Source organism: Leucopleurus acutus, assembly GCF_964270905.1.
Source record: "Leucopleurus acutus genome assembly, chromosome: 20".
In the NCBI taxonomy this organism is placed as follows: domain Eukaryota; kingdom Metazoa; phylum Chordata; class Mammalia; order Artiodactyla; family Delphinidae; genus Leucopleurus; species Leucopleurus acutus.
In genome coordinates this window covers 10,121,956-10,138,437 of record NC_139162.1, presented here as the reverse complement: position 1 = coordinate 10,138,437, position 16,482 = coordinate 10,121,956, and the positions used below count along the sequence as shown (strand labels likewise).

General features: G+C 45.5%; 1 protein-coding gene across 1 annotated transcript in view; it reads left to right on the top strand.

Moving 5' to 3' along the window:
• VAT1L (vesicle amine transport 1 like) overlaps positions 1-14,392 on the top strand; it is a gene marked incomplete at both ends in the record, with an annotated part of 145,323 nt that extends 130,931 nt beyond the window's left edge. The window contains 2 exons of the mRNA XM_082862511.1: positions 12,328-12,411; positions 14,294-14,392. Coding sequence (XP_082718637.1) covers positions 12,328-12,411; positions 14,294-14,392 — 183 coding nt within the window. The remainder of the gene's footprint in view (positions 1-12,327; positions 12,412-14,293) is intronic.
• Between the last annotated feature and the right edge of the window lie 2,090 nt (positions 14,393-16,482).

The following is a 16,482-nucleotide window of genomic DNA, read 5'->3' as shown; positions in this document are numbered from 1 at the left end:
TTTGTTTTTAATTTATTTTTGGCAGAGTTGGGTCTTCGTTGCTGCGCGCGGGCTTTCTCTCTAGTTGCGGCGAGCGGGGGATACTCTTTGTTGCCGTGTGCAGGCTTCTCACTCCGGTGGCTTCTCTTGTGGTGGAGCACGGGCTCTAGGCGCACGGGCTTCAGTAGCTGTGGCACACGGGCTTAGTTGCTCCGCGGCATGTGGGATCTTCCCAGACCAGGGATCGAACCTGTGTCCCCTGCACTGGCAGGCAGATTCTTAACCACTGCGCCACCAGGGAAGCCCTCCCTGATGGACATGTTTTGCTCCAACTTTTTCCTTTTAAATATCAAATAAGAAATATTAACTATTCAATTAGTGAATGGTTTACCCATAAAGCTTTATTCAGTTTCCTTAATTTTGCTCCTTTTAAAAGGCTGCTGCTACCAATAAAAATAAGGAAAGAATCAATTATTTAGTCTCCCTTTCTTATATGAGATGTTTACCACTCGTAATCAACTAATAGATGAAGGGATGTATCTCTTTTAAAAATTATGGCAGCTAATAAATGAACAGAGTGTTAGAATCAGAATATCACCGTTTCACAACCCCAAATAAATTAATGGGTCTAGGCATTGATTATCAGGAAAAGAGGGTCAACCAGCCATTGTGTGTCTCCCAGAGGACACAACAGTACCTACAGTCTTAGTCTGATCAAACCTCCTACCAACTTGGAGGAAATACAGATCACAGGGGCCATGCTGGACAATACCAGCTATGTGCAATCCACAGAATCCAGACAGTGCGAAGGAAACCACCACCAAACAACCTGGGCTCTTCACCTTGCAAGGAACAGCAACAAAAAAACAGAAGAAATAGATTTAAAAGGACTTGTCCATTTTTTAAATGGGCAAGATAAAACTATGGTGCCTAGGGTAGTACAGTCAGGCGAAAAACTAAAAGAAACACAAGGAAGTGATCACTCTGAAAGTCGGGATACAAGTGGTAATAGTTGGAGGAGGGGAGGGAGTTGAGGTTGGCACAGAATACATGGTGGGGGGAGGCTTTGAGGATGTCCAACAAAGTTCTATTTCTTGACCTGAGCGCTTACAAACTATATATTTGTTTTGTGTGGTTGTGTGTGTGTGTGTTTTATTTCATAATCAAAATAGTTTAATAAGAAAAAAAAGTTAAAGGTGTACTACCTGTCTCGGGTTAAATAGGGCCCCTCCCAATTCATGTCCTTCCCCGAACCTTGGAATGTGAGTGTATTTGGAAATAGCGTCACTGCAGATGTATTTCAACTTTACAACGTTGCAGCATACTGGAATAGGATAAGCCCTCAGTCCAGTATGATTGGTGTCCGTATAAGAGAAGAAGAGACACAGAAACACAGGGAAGAATGGCATGTGAAGACAGAGGCAGAGATTGGCGTGCTGTGCCTACAAACCAAGGACACCAAGCACTGCCAACAACCACAGAAGCTAGGAGAGAAGCATGGAGAAGATTGTTCCTCAGAGCCTTTGGTAGGAACCCATCCTTCTGACACCTTGACTTTGGACATTTAGCCTCCAGAACTGTGCAAGAATAAACTTCTATTATTTGAAGCCATCTGGCTGGTTGTCCTTTGTTACTGTAGCCCTAGGAGACCAATACAATACCCAAACATTACCATGCGTTCATAATTTTTAAAAAAATGAAAACAGTGATTAGTTTTGCTGTAGACCGGGTGTGATTTTTCAAGGTAGAATTTCCAGGTTCTTGTCCATATGCAAACTGTTATTAACTTGGTTGTAGTGATAGCGAGATACAGTTTAATCTCTGGGCTCTCTCTTCACCTGACAGGTTTGCGATTTAATTCAAGGATACGCATCACCACCAGCCATTGGGTCACACTACATCCTGACGTTTCCTTTGCCAAAATGAAACCAGCCTTCCACTGCATTTCCAGCATGTAACTCTGCTTCTAATTTTTTCTGCTCACATCACAATCAGATCAGGCTCATTGCACCGTGGGCCATGGGTCGCCTGAGTAACATGCTGATTCGCACTTCTGCACACACATCCTATGACCCCACTTCCACAGAGATCTTCCCCTCGAACCACAAGCAGATGAAACTCCGTGAGCAACACGGACTCAAGGAAAAAAGGGAGAATATTTGTATGTATACCTGATTGACAAATTCCCACTCGCCTCACAGGGCTGGTGCAAGGAAAGGAGATCAAGCACAGAAGCGCTTTGCTCGGTGACAGCACCTGCTAAGCATTCGTCATATGTCAGCTGCTGTGATGTGAATGAGCACTGCCCCCCACCAGCCCACGGTCATGCCACCTCTGCCTCGTCCTTTACATTTATCTGATTTTTAGATTCAGCTCTTTTCTTGAGACACTTACCTTCTCCTAATATAACCTACGGGCAGGTGGTGACTCTTAAATCACTACGGTCCAAAACATATAGCCCTCCCCTTCCTTCCTGTCTAAGTGGGGGGGATCCACAAGAAACCCCCCTTCCAAGTGGTGGAGAACCAGCTTCTTACAAGAGCTTTTTGTTTGCAAATGCCTCTTACACAATCACTCTTTTATTTCACTCGTTACTTTAGAGCAACCCACAGTCCCCAAACAACTTGTCCCAGGCATACCTGCCTCGGTTGGCCACCTCTAATTTTGTACCCTGGGTACCCCAGCACTCATCTAAATGACAGCCACGTCTAGATGACATAGTCAATGCTATCTCAATTCCCTTAGGTACTGAAATGCCCCCAAACACCTGCAAACAAGCCTTTTCCCTTAAAGCCTACGGAAAGGGCCTTCTCAACTGTACTTTCCTACACGTTAGCAGGTCTGGCTGTCATCCCTTTGAAAAGATGAGACCTTTCAAGGTTTTGAAAGGTCTTTGGCCTCCTTACAGTTCTAACCCTTTTCCATAATTCTCACATTTGACTGTTCCAGGGGAAAACTTCCAGGTGCCATGGAATGGAATCATTATCCACCTGGGAATGAATAAAACCAGTACTATCTGGAAGCAAAGGGGTTACATCATTAGTAAGGAACTAGAGTCCTCCAAGCAGAAATAAGAGCTTCTCTAACTGGTTGGAGGATTTTGCTAAAGGATTTGAAGCAAGAACCAGTTGAAACTACATTTTGTCAGTTCTGCCATTGTCACGTGGGATTGCAGGAGTGGCAGGAGCTCGTTATGATGTAACCCGTTCCCAGCAGACTTGAGGATCTTAAGTAATTCAAGAGCATTTTCAAAGCATAGTCACCAGCATCACCCTCAGGGCTCTGGTGGCCATCAGTGACTCATTCTCTGCATAAGTAATACTTCCTTAGACTATTTCTATGTCTTTCTCTTTGGCGGAGTGACAAACTTCTCCCTGACCCTCAAGTCTCAGTCTAATAGTACCTTTCTGCCAAGAGTTTTCCCCGGGTTTTCATCCTTCTCCCAACTCTAATTGCTTCCTCTTCTACGCCCATCACACTTCAAACATCTCTCTTACAGATTGTACAACAGATATTTTTCCGCAGGGGACAGGAACCATCTCATGCATATTTTATCCTCCTCCCCGGACCTCACTTATGTGTTGGAATAAGCATCCACAAGTGTCCACTTCAATTCTACTCCACCATCCAAATTCGACACTGGGGAACACTGTTAAATAAGATCAAACAAATGTTGGAGGCAACTCACTAGATGTTTTTCCATCTTTTGCTTTAGTTTGGAATACAGCTGGACAAGAATATATAGTTTGGCTTGATTATGGACTGTAGATTCTGCACAACAGTTCTGGCTTTTAACTCAATGTTTATTTCATTTGAACTCCTAATGACCATGATACATATGTGGTCATCAGTGTCAGGGCCATCCAAGTTCCCAGGGAAAAAGGACCAGTTACTTCATCCCAATTCTACTGTCTTGCTTTTTTGCCTTCCCTCTTCCTCATTCTCAGAACATTCTTTACCTCTTCTAAGCCGGTACTCCTACCAGTGGCCCCTTAAAAAAATCCTCTAGGATCATCTACACTGGCCATTCTGTGGTGCCAGAACTGGGATGGGGCAAGAGAGATGACTAGGGTGCAAAATTTAAGGAGGTGCTCACTCTCAGGTGCTGAACCACCACTCGAATGACCCTGGGAGTGAGCGCCTCCTTAAATGCCCCACCCTTCCCCACGCCCTGCATTATTGCAAAGGCCCACTTGCAACTAATCCAAAAAGTTGTGTTTGAATCTTTTCTCTGCCTTCCCAGTGGATCAATCCATGGCCCCTGACATTTTATTTTTTCAGTCACTCTTCCACGTAGGTCAAAATCTCAGGGCTCACTCTCTTCAGACTCTCGCAGCTACCTGACAGAACACAAATTCCAGATTTCAAGTCTACCTGCAATGAACATGTTACTTTTCAATACCCACTTTGGGTTTTAAGCAATCATCAATCCCTCCCAAAAATGGACGTCCTTAATATGATTAATCTTCCAGAGAAGAGTTTGGTAGATGTTTCTTAATTAGAGTATTACTCATTTCTTCTTTTTCAAAGCTTTTAATTTATCATCTAATAGGCACAGTGATCTGTGGAATAATCCATCTTAATTTTTTTCCTCTTTTAGATGGCTAGGCTTATTACTATTCACAGTACAAGCCAAATGATTTGGTTATTAAGTGGTATCATTTGTACCCTAATGAATTTACGCCTTTCACACCATTGAAAAAGAAATGGAATATCGTGAAACGTTAAATGAAACCCCAAACAAAGACGGAGCGATGTTAACCCTCATTGCTCAAGTGTGAAGGAACTGACCACTCAGAAGGTGACTGGATAGTGTAGATTTGTAGGATCTGCTGTGGGCAACCACACCCCTGCAGACTCTTTGGAATGTAGTACCATCGGCCTCAGGCAACCTTCCCAGCATCTTGTCCCAGGTTCACTTTTATTCTCTGTCCTCATGCCCTCTGGCATCTTTGCAGTCTCTGCTTTCATACTCAGCTCCCTCTGCTTCGAATGGCCCTCTCTCCCTTCTTTTCCTAGTTATGTTCTACTCATCCTTTAAAATCCAGCTCAATTATCACTTCTTTAGAGGAGTTTTTCTTGATCTTCCCAACCAGGTCAATTCCCCTATCCACGTTCTCATAACACCATCTTAGAATTATCCAACGGCAATCTTACATTCATTTGAGTCACTTTGATTGTTTAACTCTGTGTCTCTGTAAGACCGTAAGTTTCATGAACGCAGAGGATCTTGTAGGTGTTTGCTCACCATCATCTTCCCAGACTTCCAGAAAACCACCTCTCCTAGATCCATTGCAGAAAGAAATAAGAATGACCACAACTAGTGTTCCTCTGTGAACATGGTCTGAGCCAGTCACACTTTCCCCAGGGGTCATGCTTGAACACCAACTTAAATGCTACTGGACTTGGTTGAAGCACCAACCAATGGTACAAGATCAACTCTGATGGGCTGCGGTCCATTGGGGCGAAATAAACAAATCAGGAACACATTTTGTAGACTGTGAAACTCTTTATGATTAGCCTATTTAATAAGCGAAACTGTGATTCCCTCAGGGCAGAGGGAGCATGTCTATTTCAATCATTACTCCACACACAACTCCTAGAAAAGGGCTTTGGCACTGCTGGATGAGTAACAGAATGAATGGATGGATAGAAGAGTTATCATCATTTAAGATATTAAGAAGATGAGGGGCAAAGAGGTGAAGTGACTTGCTGGAATGACATTAGTGAGCCAAAGCAGAGCCTAGGAATGTTCCCACTGCCTCTTGCCCCCATCCGCGTGGGATGGTTTATCAAGGCAGCCTCCCAGGGACAAGAAGTGTCAGAAAAGACTGAGATGGCCTCTGTGCTCAGAATCTTGGCCTCTTGAAGTGTTTGAATGACATGACTCAAATTTCCTCCCGCTCTCTGGATGGGAAACCAGCTCCAGAAGAGATGGACTGACTGTCGCCAGAATCCCTAGCCCTGGGAAATCCAGCCTCTGGCCAGCCACGCAGCTGGCACTGGCGTCTCAGACTGGGTGTGGGGGACCATGACCCTGTTTATGAACAGACTCCACCGGGCCATCCAGGCAGCACCAAGCAGGCCACCAAGATACAGCTACCTGGGCCAGGGGCACTGGGACCAGGGATACACCCGACAGAAACCTCTGGGCATGGCTCAGCCACGTGAGTCTCACTCTCCCCTCAAATCAACTTCCTCGTTCACTCATTCATTCATTCCGGAGGCTGTCATATGCCAAACACGCCTTTGCGCTGGGGTCCCTGAGATTGGTGCCATTTTCCTGCCGTCTATGGCTGCACTCTCCAACACGGCAGACCTGAGCGTTCGAAGTGTGGCTGGTCTAAACTGAGACACGCTCGAAGTGTAAAATACATCACGGATTCCAAAACCTTAGTACCAAAAAAGGAATATAAAATATTTCATTCATACTTTTTATTGTACTGAGCATATACTGAAATGATGATATTTGGGATAGATCTGGTTAAAGAAAATATGTTTTTAAAATGAATCTCAGCAGCTTCTTTTTACACTTCTTACTGTGACTAATTAGAGAAATGTTAGTTTCATCCATGGTTCACTTCATATTTCTATTGGACAGCAACATACAGGAGAGGCTGATGGGCAAGTTCTAAGCTGGGGGTGAGGGTGACGTTACTAGCCGGTCCAGGTGCCGGGGGAGCCCAAAGGACACTTAGCCCAGACTGTGAGGGGCGGGGGTGGGCGGTGAGAGCAGCTTCCTAGAAGTGTTCACATCTAAATCAACAGACAAATCTGAGTTAGTTCCAGGACCAGGGCACTGTGGGAAGGAACTGGGTTTATACATCGGCACAAAGCTGAGAAGTCCAGATGTGTCTCCAGTGATGGGAGTGAGGGGGGTAGACAAGGGGAAGAGGAAGCAACAAAGCCAGAAAGGGCAACAGACATCAGCTCCCAGAAACTGAGTCCAGGGCTGTCTGGCAGAATTATAATGTGAGCCACACGCAAAGTTTTAAATTTTGTAGTAGCCACAGGCAGAAAAGTAGAAACAGGTGAAATTAATTTTAATTATATATTTTCTTTAACCCAGGATATTAAAAAGGCTATTGTTTCAATATTTAATCAATGTCAAGGAGAGAGTTTGCATTCTTTTTCATCATGATTGTCTTTGAAGTGTGCTGTGTATTTCACACTCCCAGCACACCCCAGTTTGGACCAGCCACAGTTCAAGTGCTCAGTGCCACACGCGGCTAGTGGCGACTGTATTAGGCAATGCCACGTCCACTAGACTTTTCTCTTGAATGCAATGGGGAGAGGTTCTAAGCAGAAGAGTGCCTTAGACAAATCTCCCTGGCAGCCGTAAGGGAGACCACTAGCTTTCTGGAGGCTGTCACCACCATCTTCTGTACCCTGTCACCTACCCAGGCGCCTCAGTTCATAAACTGATAACTTGGGAGCAAAATCTCTCTTTGCAGACTTTACCCTTTGACGATGTTACTGGAGGGAAGTTTTGGGATGCAGACAGCAGAGCCCCATCTTGGGTTTTTCCAGAGTCCTGAAAAGGGCAACTTTCCCTCTCTCATTTCCTACGTGGTTCCCACACCATTCAGAGGGCGACCTGCGACAGATTCCTGCGATTTTTCATCCTTGGGTTTCTCCTCTGTTGAAACTCTGATGCCTATACTCACCTAAGAGTATAGGTGCAGATAAAATGAAGCAAGATATGTAAAATGCCTCACGCTGTGCTTCATAAAGAATTGATCAAAAAATGGTAGTTTCTTTCCCTCTGAGAGTTGTCATAAAAGACTCTTCACATCCCCAAGAGCAGCCCAAGAGGATGTAAACTCAAACAGCATGACTGGGGATCAGACTCCTAATCCTTTCTCCAACCCCCATATAAGGAACTTCAAGGAGTCAGTTCCTTTCAGAAAGCAATGTCCCAAAAATATGCAGGTTACAGACTGCCCAGCTGGGAACTTTTTTCTAGCATCTTAGTCAGCTTTAACTGGTAAGAAAACAGCTTTTCGGTTTCCCTGGGCTCTACCTTATTGGAGAAGCAGTTTAAAAACTGTTCCTAATCTCCAAGGAGTTTCCAGGTGCTTAATGACTTGCCAGGGTAATAAACAACTGAATTCTGGGAAACCATTATGTGAGAATCAAAGGAAGCAGCATGATCGGGGCAGAACTGGGAGAAAGCATTGGTTTTTGAAGTCTGCCAAATCTGAGTGTGAAGCACATTTCTGTTGCCAATAATCATGTAGTCTTTGGACAAATTGCTTATGTCTTTGAGAACTCAGGTACTTATCTGTAAAATGGGTATAATATGTATCTTGCAAGATAAGAATTATACATTCAAGGTAACAATGTATTAATTATCTATCACAGCATGACAAATTGTCCCTAAGACTTATTGGCTTAAACCAATTTATAATCTCAGTTTCTGTGGGTGAGGAATGTGGGTAGGGCTTAGCTGGGTCCTTTGGCTCAGGGTCTTTCCCAAGGCTGCAATCAAGGTGTCAGCCCAGGCTGTGATATCATTTCAAGACTCAACTGAGTAAGGATCTGCTTCCAAGCTCTCTCGTTGGCTGCTGGCAGGATCCAGGGCCTCATAGGCTTTTGAACTGACGGTGTCAGTTCCTCACTGGCTGTTGGCTGGAGTTCTCCCTCCATTCCTTGCCATGTGGGCTTCTCCATAGGGCAGCACACAACATGGCCATTTGTGTCATCAGAACAAGAAGGCAAGCATAGCACAGGGAGATCAGCTTGGTGCTTTGTGACCACCTAGAGGGGTGGGATAGGGAGGGTGGAAGGGAGACGCAAGAGGGAAGAGCTATGGAGACATATGTATATGTATAACTGATTCACTTTGTTATAAAGCAGAAACTAACACACCATTGTAAAGCAATTATACTCCAGTAAAGATGTTAAAAAAATAAAATAAATAAAAACACGTCAGCCTTTAAAAAAAAAGAAAAAGAAGGCAAGAAGAGTCAGAGGAAGAGAGAGACTGGAAGACAGAAGTCACAGTCTTTTATTTTTAACTGGTAAGAAATTGATTTTTTGTTGATGGCCGTTCTTACCGGTGTGAGGTGATACCTCATTGTAGGTTAGTTTTGTTTGGTTTTTCTTTTTATTTATTTATTTATAGTTTTGGCTGTGTTGGGTCTTCGTTGCTGCGCACAGGCTTTCTCTAGTTGCGGCGAGCGGGGGATACTCTTTGTCGTGGTGCTCGGGCTTCTCATTGCGGTGGCTTCTCTTGTTGCGAAGCATGGGCTCTTGGCGCGTAGGCTTCAGTAGTTGTGACACATGGGCTCAACAGTTGTGGCTCGCGGGCTCTAGAGCGCAGGCTCAGTAGTTGTGGTGCACGGGCTTAGTTGCTCCGTGGCATGTGAGATCTTCCCGGACCAGGGCTCGAACCCGAGTCCCCTGCACTGGCAGGTGGATTCTTAACCACTGTGCCACCAGGGAAGTCCCCTCATTGTAGTTTTGATTTGCATTTCTCTAATGATTAGTGATGTTGAGCATTCTTTCATGTGTTTGTTGGAAACCTGTATATATTCTTTGGAGAAATGTCTATTTAGGTCTTCTGCCCATTTCTGGATTGGGTTGTTTGTATTTTTGATATTGAGCTGCATGAGCTGCTTGTATATTTTGGAGATTAATCCTTTGTCAGTTGCTTCGTTTGCAAATATTTTCTCCCATTGTGAGGGTTGTCTTTTCATCTTGGAATGACATTTTGTCACTTTTGCTGTACTCGGTTGGTTACAAGCAAGTAGCTGGGTCCAGCTCACATTTAAGTGGAGGGGACTACACAGGACTGTGAGTCCCAGGAGGTGGTTGGGAGCTGTTTTAGAAGCTGTCTGTCACGATATTTAAAGATTCTCAGTAAATAGTAGCTGCTGTTAAGACTGAATACAAAAGCATTTGGAAAGCATCATTCATCACAGAAATAGGAGAAATCTCCTGGATTATGTATTAGGGTGAGGAAATTCAACAATCACATGACACTGTCAGTCTTTTTAAAAGAGGTTGATTCTAACCAATGCTCGCTTATCCAAAGACTGCATTTAAAGATACATTTAGGGACCTCCCAGGTGGTGCAGTGGTTAAGACTCTGCGTTCCCAATGCAGGGGGCCCAGGTTCATTCCCTGGTCGGGGAACTAGATCCCACATGCTTGCAGCAACTAAAAGAGTTCATATGCCGCAACTAAGGAGCCCACGTGCTGCAACTAAGGAGCCCGCCTGCCACAACTAAGACCCAGCGCAACCAAATAAAGAATACATATTTTTAAAAATTAAAAAAATAAAGATACATTTAATTTATATCAAACAGCGGTTTGATAATATGTTACCAGATAACAATGTTTGGACATTAGAATTAAAAAGCACCCATTCCCCTACATAATGTTTTATCATATATCCAAATCCCTTTCTAGTTATTTTAGAATGCCCGTGTTTTTATGGGGATGTAAATAAAAATATGCACCTCGATTTTCTCATTTCACAATATTATAAAGACATTTAATCCTGCTGTACATTCTTTATAATTAGCACTTTAACAGCTACAAAACATTTCCATTCAGTAGATAAATGTCAGAGCCATGGTTTACTTAACCATTCCCTTATTCTGTGACATATAAGTTGCTTCAATGTTTTGCCACTGAAAACAATCGAGTATCTTTTGCGTGGTAAGTTTTTTCCCCATAATTTGAATTGTGTCTTTAGGATAAAGTCCCAGAAAAGCAATTCGAATACGCACATTTTAATGGCTCCGTCAAGTTTTTATTCAAATGGGAAAATGGCTTTGGTTTTTATATAAGCAAACACTGCTCCATCAGCCCCAGACTGAGTTCCTCAAAGGCAGACACCCTAGCTTACTTTAAAAAAAAATTTTTTTTAAACCATAGCATCTATAATTTGACTGTACTTCAATAAAAAATAAATTCAAAAAAAAAAGCAATCTGACTCTGTAAAAGATGATATAACTAAATCTACCTGCATAACAATAATTGAATGGGAGAAACTTGCCAACTAAAAAAAAATACTTCCAGATATAGTTAAAAAAAACTAAATGGACTTCCCTGGTGGTGCAGTGGTTAAGAATCTGCCTGCCAATGCAGGGGACACAGGTTCGAGCCCTGGTCCAGGAACATCCCACATGTCGCAGAGCAGCTAAGCCCATGCACCACAACTACTGAAGCCCGCACACCTAGAGCCCATGCTCCGCAACAAGAGAAGCCACCACAGTGAGAAGCCCACGCACTGCAATGAAGAGTAGCCCCTGGTCGCTGCAACTAGAGAAAGCCCAGGTGCAGCAACAAAGACCCAACGCAGCCATAAGTAAATAAATAAATTTATGTATTAAAAAAACTAAATGAAAACATATGCTATCAATAAAAGATATGCCTAAAATAAACCACAGCATCTAGCCTATAAGCAACATGTAGTGAACATTTGTGCACTGAATGAATGCATGAACAAAAATACTTAAAAATCCGAGACTTAAGGAAAAATATTTCAACTAGATCTATCGCATTTTTTAAAATCAAGAAATGTTGCATTTCCATTTAGATTTCACTAAGAGATGTGGAGGACTTACCCATGCCAAGCCCTGGCATTCTGTTGCCCTTTCCTTATTTTATTTTATCTTCACAGCACCCCCTAGAGTTCATTTTCCATACAGCAACAGAATGAAAGGCTCAAAGGCTACATCAGATTACATCACACACCTGCTTTTTTCAGAGGGTCCCAGGAGGCGTCTATGTATTGATATTTGTCTGACAAGCTCCCATCACTTGAAAAGAAACAGAAGGTCCTCTTCACTGGGGAGAATACTAGTTCTGGGGAAACCTCTGCTTAGGTGGAAACAAAATTTCCACTCAATAACCAGGAACCATGGGAATTTTCCTGAATGTAGTTCAGCCTCGGTGATGGGTCATTTTAGCCAAACTACGAATCAGAGTTATATAACACTTAGGTAAGCAGGGCGAAAATGACCCTTGAAAAATAATTTAATTGGTCAAAATTTACTCTGGCTAATGTTCCTGGCCCCTGGGCAGCGTGTTAACTCTTGGAATTCTATAGGACCCTCCTCCCCCAGCCTTTTTTTTTTTTTTAAGAAATGTTCATCTTTTTATTTCCGGAGCTATCACTCTCATTTTTTAGACTCAGGAAACCGAGTCGCTTGCAGACAGTGTGAGTGACAACCAGAATTTATTTGCACGCGCTTTTGGAAACCATTGCTAGTTTAGCTGCTAAACTTGAACCGCAGCGCCCCCTGGTGGACAGAGGGTGGTTTGGCTTTTCCAGGCCTCTTGCCACCTGGGCGACATCTCATCTAACTGGCGCTTTCTCTCCCTGTCTCTCAGGTGAAGGAGGCCATGCAGCGGATCCACGACCGAGGGAACATTGGAAAGTTAATTCTGGATGTAGAAAAGACCCCGACTCCGCTGGTGAGTCAAAAGCAGAGGCATCCGCTCAGTTCAACACCAGAAGGTTTATCTGGTGTAGGCACAGGTGGGATGGAGGGAAGTACAGGAAGCCCTCTGCTGGGCTGGGGCTGGTGGGGGGAGACCAGAGGTAATGAAACGAATGTGCAAGTGAGGGATTAGTCACAAATGGGATGAACGCTAATAAAGAAAGGAAAACGCTTCGGTGAGAACGTTTCAGGAGCAATCTGAGGTCAGGAGAGGACAAGACCACACCCGTGTCTATTACACCTGCTCACTCCTGGCTGCACAAGCGGGAGGAATTCCTGGTAAAATTTAATAAATTCACATTCAGATACCCAACAGAATGAGGCCACCTGCCTCCGAAATGCCTCCTGATGGGCCCATGGCTTTTGTTTTCTCTTACCAGGACAATACCCTTACACGCAGGGACCCCACCAGGAGTGAAGCATGTCACACTCACATCCCAGACACTCTTGCAAGGGTCCCTTGAGGAGCTCTGCAGTGTGGCGGTCGGCACAGAGACTGCCACCAGACGGCACAGAGGCAGAGGCGGGGCAGGCGGACGGCCAGCAGCGAGCCATGCGCAGACATGGGGCACTGCGGCTCTGGGCCGGGCCACGAAGAAGGGCGCGCAGGAGGGGCTCTGTTCCCGCGAGGAAAGTCTGGGGAGGCTTCCTTGAGGAAGCGGGCTGAGCACAAAAGGAAAAGTAGGCAGGCGGTGGAGGGACGGCGCTGCATGTGCTGTGGCCGAGAGGGAAGTCCAGCTCCAGATCAGCCGTGTGGTGCGGGCGGGGGGACTGAGATTCAGGAGATGATTCCTGTTTGTAAGAATAAGTGGGGAGAGCAGAGGTTCAGGGGTCAAGGGAAATTACCTAGCTCAGGGTCTAGGACAAGAAGAGAACTCCGAGGCACCGCTCACGAAGGGGGCTGTAAATGGATAGGACTAGGATGTTCTGAGCATCTGTCGTGTGCTCAGCAATTTGCCAGATGCTTCAAGTACATCATTTCCCTTTGTTTCACTTGGCTCCCATGACAACTTTATAAGGCAGGTGGGTTTATCCTCGTCCTAACGGTGGAGGAAATGGAGGCTCAGAGAGGTGTGGCAAGTGTGCCAGGTACTAGCAATGACAAGAAGGTAGGTGGGTAGGTAGATAGATGGTAGATGGATGGATGGATGGATAGACAGGACCAGAAAGAGTCCACATCTTCACAGAAAGGATGTTCCCATGGGGGAATATAGACAACAAAGTGGATAAACCCACATTTGTTACTAGTGTGCTTCTGGCTCCTAGCAAGTGACAGCATCAGGCTTTGGACCCTGGCCGGTCGGCGCAGTGGACGCTGTCAATGCCCACCCAAGCCCCCGGCACTCATGGTTCCCCTGCATGCCGGTGCTGTCCTCCTGCTGGCCGCCGCCCCTCTCTGCCTGAGCGCGTCCCCTGGCCACGGCAGAGGCTTGGGTTATGCACAAAATCGGCACTCCCTGGCTTCTCCCCTGCTCACGTGTCCCCCACTGTCCCCCAGTGGTCCCCAGCAGGACTGAGCCCAGTTGCCCATGGCAGGACCTATTAACATATCCCGTGCCAGCTTCCTTGCCTTTTCTGTCTCCTTTCCTCACTCTGACCTGTGCTTCCTGGGATCATCTCCCAAGCTCTGGAATCATCTCCCCAATTCCAAATACTTGCAGTCAAATGCTTTCTCAGAGCCTGCATCTTAGGGCGCCCAACACAAGTCACCTGGTACCACACTGCCTTCCTGAGGAATCAGGTGACCCTAGCGTTCAGCCCTCAGAGAAATCTTTCCCAAGGGCCTTCATCAGATGCTTGAAGAAGGCAGGAGACAGACTGCAGAACCCTCTAAGAAGTCCTCTGCTGCATTACAGATGGCCAATGACAGCACAGAGACCAGCGAGGCGGGCGAAGAGGAGGAGGACCACGAGGGTGACAGTGAGAACAAGGAGAGGACGCCCTTCATCCAGTAACCCGGGGCCCGGGCAGGAGGGCGTGAGGATGCTCTGGAGAAAGAGGACCCGGCTGAGAGATCTCTTCTGCGCCCCAGTGAACAAATGCTGTAGTCCAGTGTGTGCTGTGTCTGTCTGCTGTCAGCTGAGCTAAAAAGCTGTTGATCACTGTTGTTTTTGAAATTAAGTGCCAATCCCATTCCATGCAGTATTATGTCCTTCCCCCATCTGTGTGTTACACTCTCCCCACTCCCCTGTTTCAAAACCATCCATCTTTGGGTCCTTCTCGACAGTTCTAGAACAGCCTTGCAAATTGATACAAGTCCACAGGTCCATTGCTTAAGAGACCAGACATGGGCAAAGACAAGTTTGGATTGAAAGGTGTTATCACAGAGCACTGTCCTAGAATTCTTCAGGCCAATGACACTTTTTGCTGCCAGCCGCCCATGCTTCTGAAAAGAGCGCTTGCCAATTTGGCTGGCGGAAAGAGGGTAGGCCAGGAGAGGTTTTCACAAGCCCGTAAGTTTAGGATCTCTCCAAGGTGTACTGTCCTACTTCCCATTGAAGAGGCAACCTCCTTACATTCATTCAGGTGTTTCACGGTCAAAGGGTTAAACCAACCTCCCCTCACCCTCTGATGCTTGATTCCTTCACCGGTTCTTAACCGTAAACACAGGGAGATAGATGTGGATATTTCAGGATAGAAGATGGGTCAACAGCCAAAGTATGAGGACCAGCCACAGAGGTCCCTCCTCTGAAACCATATCTCATGAGCAAAATCCTCTCCCCGCCACATATATTTAATTTTAAGAAAACTCACCAGGTGTGGGACTATTTCAAAGTCATTACTGAGACTCGCCTATGTTTGCACACTTGCCATTGGCATTACCGATTCTGCTCTTTTCATTTCCTGGTACTGAATAGCAGCCTTTACCTTGGATCCCCCAAGAAAGATCTCCTTTGTAGACCATATTTGGGGGAAAAAAAATCAGTGAGTATCTTTCTTCTTGCCAAAGCGTGTTCCAACGTGTCACAAACTAGTGATACAAAACTCGATGTTTAGTACCTGATGCCAAATATGTGTTCCTCTCCTCTGAAATATAAAATTATGGTGCACACTCTTTGCAAGGCCCTGCTTTCTGGAAATCCGGTACCAAATTCCTTGATCGCACAACCCTGATTAATTTCCCAGCTCCCAGACTCCTAAGGAAACCCCCCCGCCCCGGCCCCACCACACTTGACGCGGCTTGAGGTGAACAGTCCCTCTGGAGGGACAAGAGGCCCAGTGTCTCCAAGGGGGGGGGGGGCTCCTCACCACGTCTCCCAGTCCTGTTGGCCCAGAGAGTGGACTCCACCACTCATAGACCAAACCGGAGACACAAGGAGCCTGCGGTGTTAGCAGCCCAACTCACTTGCGTTCTGGAAGACTTCCGAGGGCTCCTGCATTGCCCGACCTCTCCACCAATGAGCCTTAGGGTACACCCCACACTTCCCCCAAGATAGCAATGAATGCATTTCAGCAACTACCTGTTTTATTCCCTAAGTCCATTGGTAACAAATGTCACCTCATTAGTCATGTTCTTTTTTTCCTATCCTGAGCTTGTGATGATGACTTATTTATGCCAAATATTCACCTGAAGGAAGTGTCTCCTCACTGTGAATGCACATGTAAGCTATGAAGATGAGAGAGGGCGGCGCCACCTCATGAGCCCCGGGATGAGAGCATCTCAAAAGAACACACCAACATCAACTGCTCTCCTCTGGGTCACTGAGAAAGATAACGTAGAGGTTGCATCCCCCCAACATGTTTGCTAAATGCAGTACTATTGGTCATGTTTTTCCCATAACCAAGCCCTCAGTGAGGTCTTAAGAGGAGCCGTTACCCAAATGACATTGCTGGTGAGCTGGCCAAAGATGGCAGTTTTTAGGGCTGGAGGAGCAGAGACCCACTGGCCATACCAGGCCTCTTATTTGCCAGGGGAGACGGAACTCCCCATTCAGAATCCAAACGGCCTTTGTTATGTCCAGAGGATTAGCATGAAAAGACATTCTTCCCCAAATCTGTTTTTTCAACTATAAGGTTTAGACAATAATCACAAATTATGCTGGTT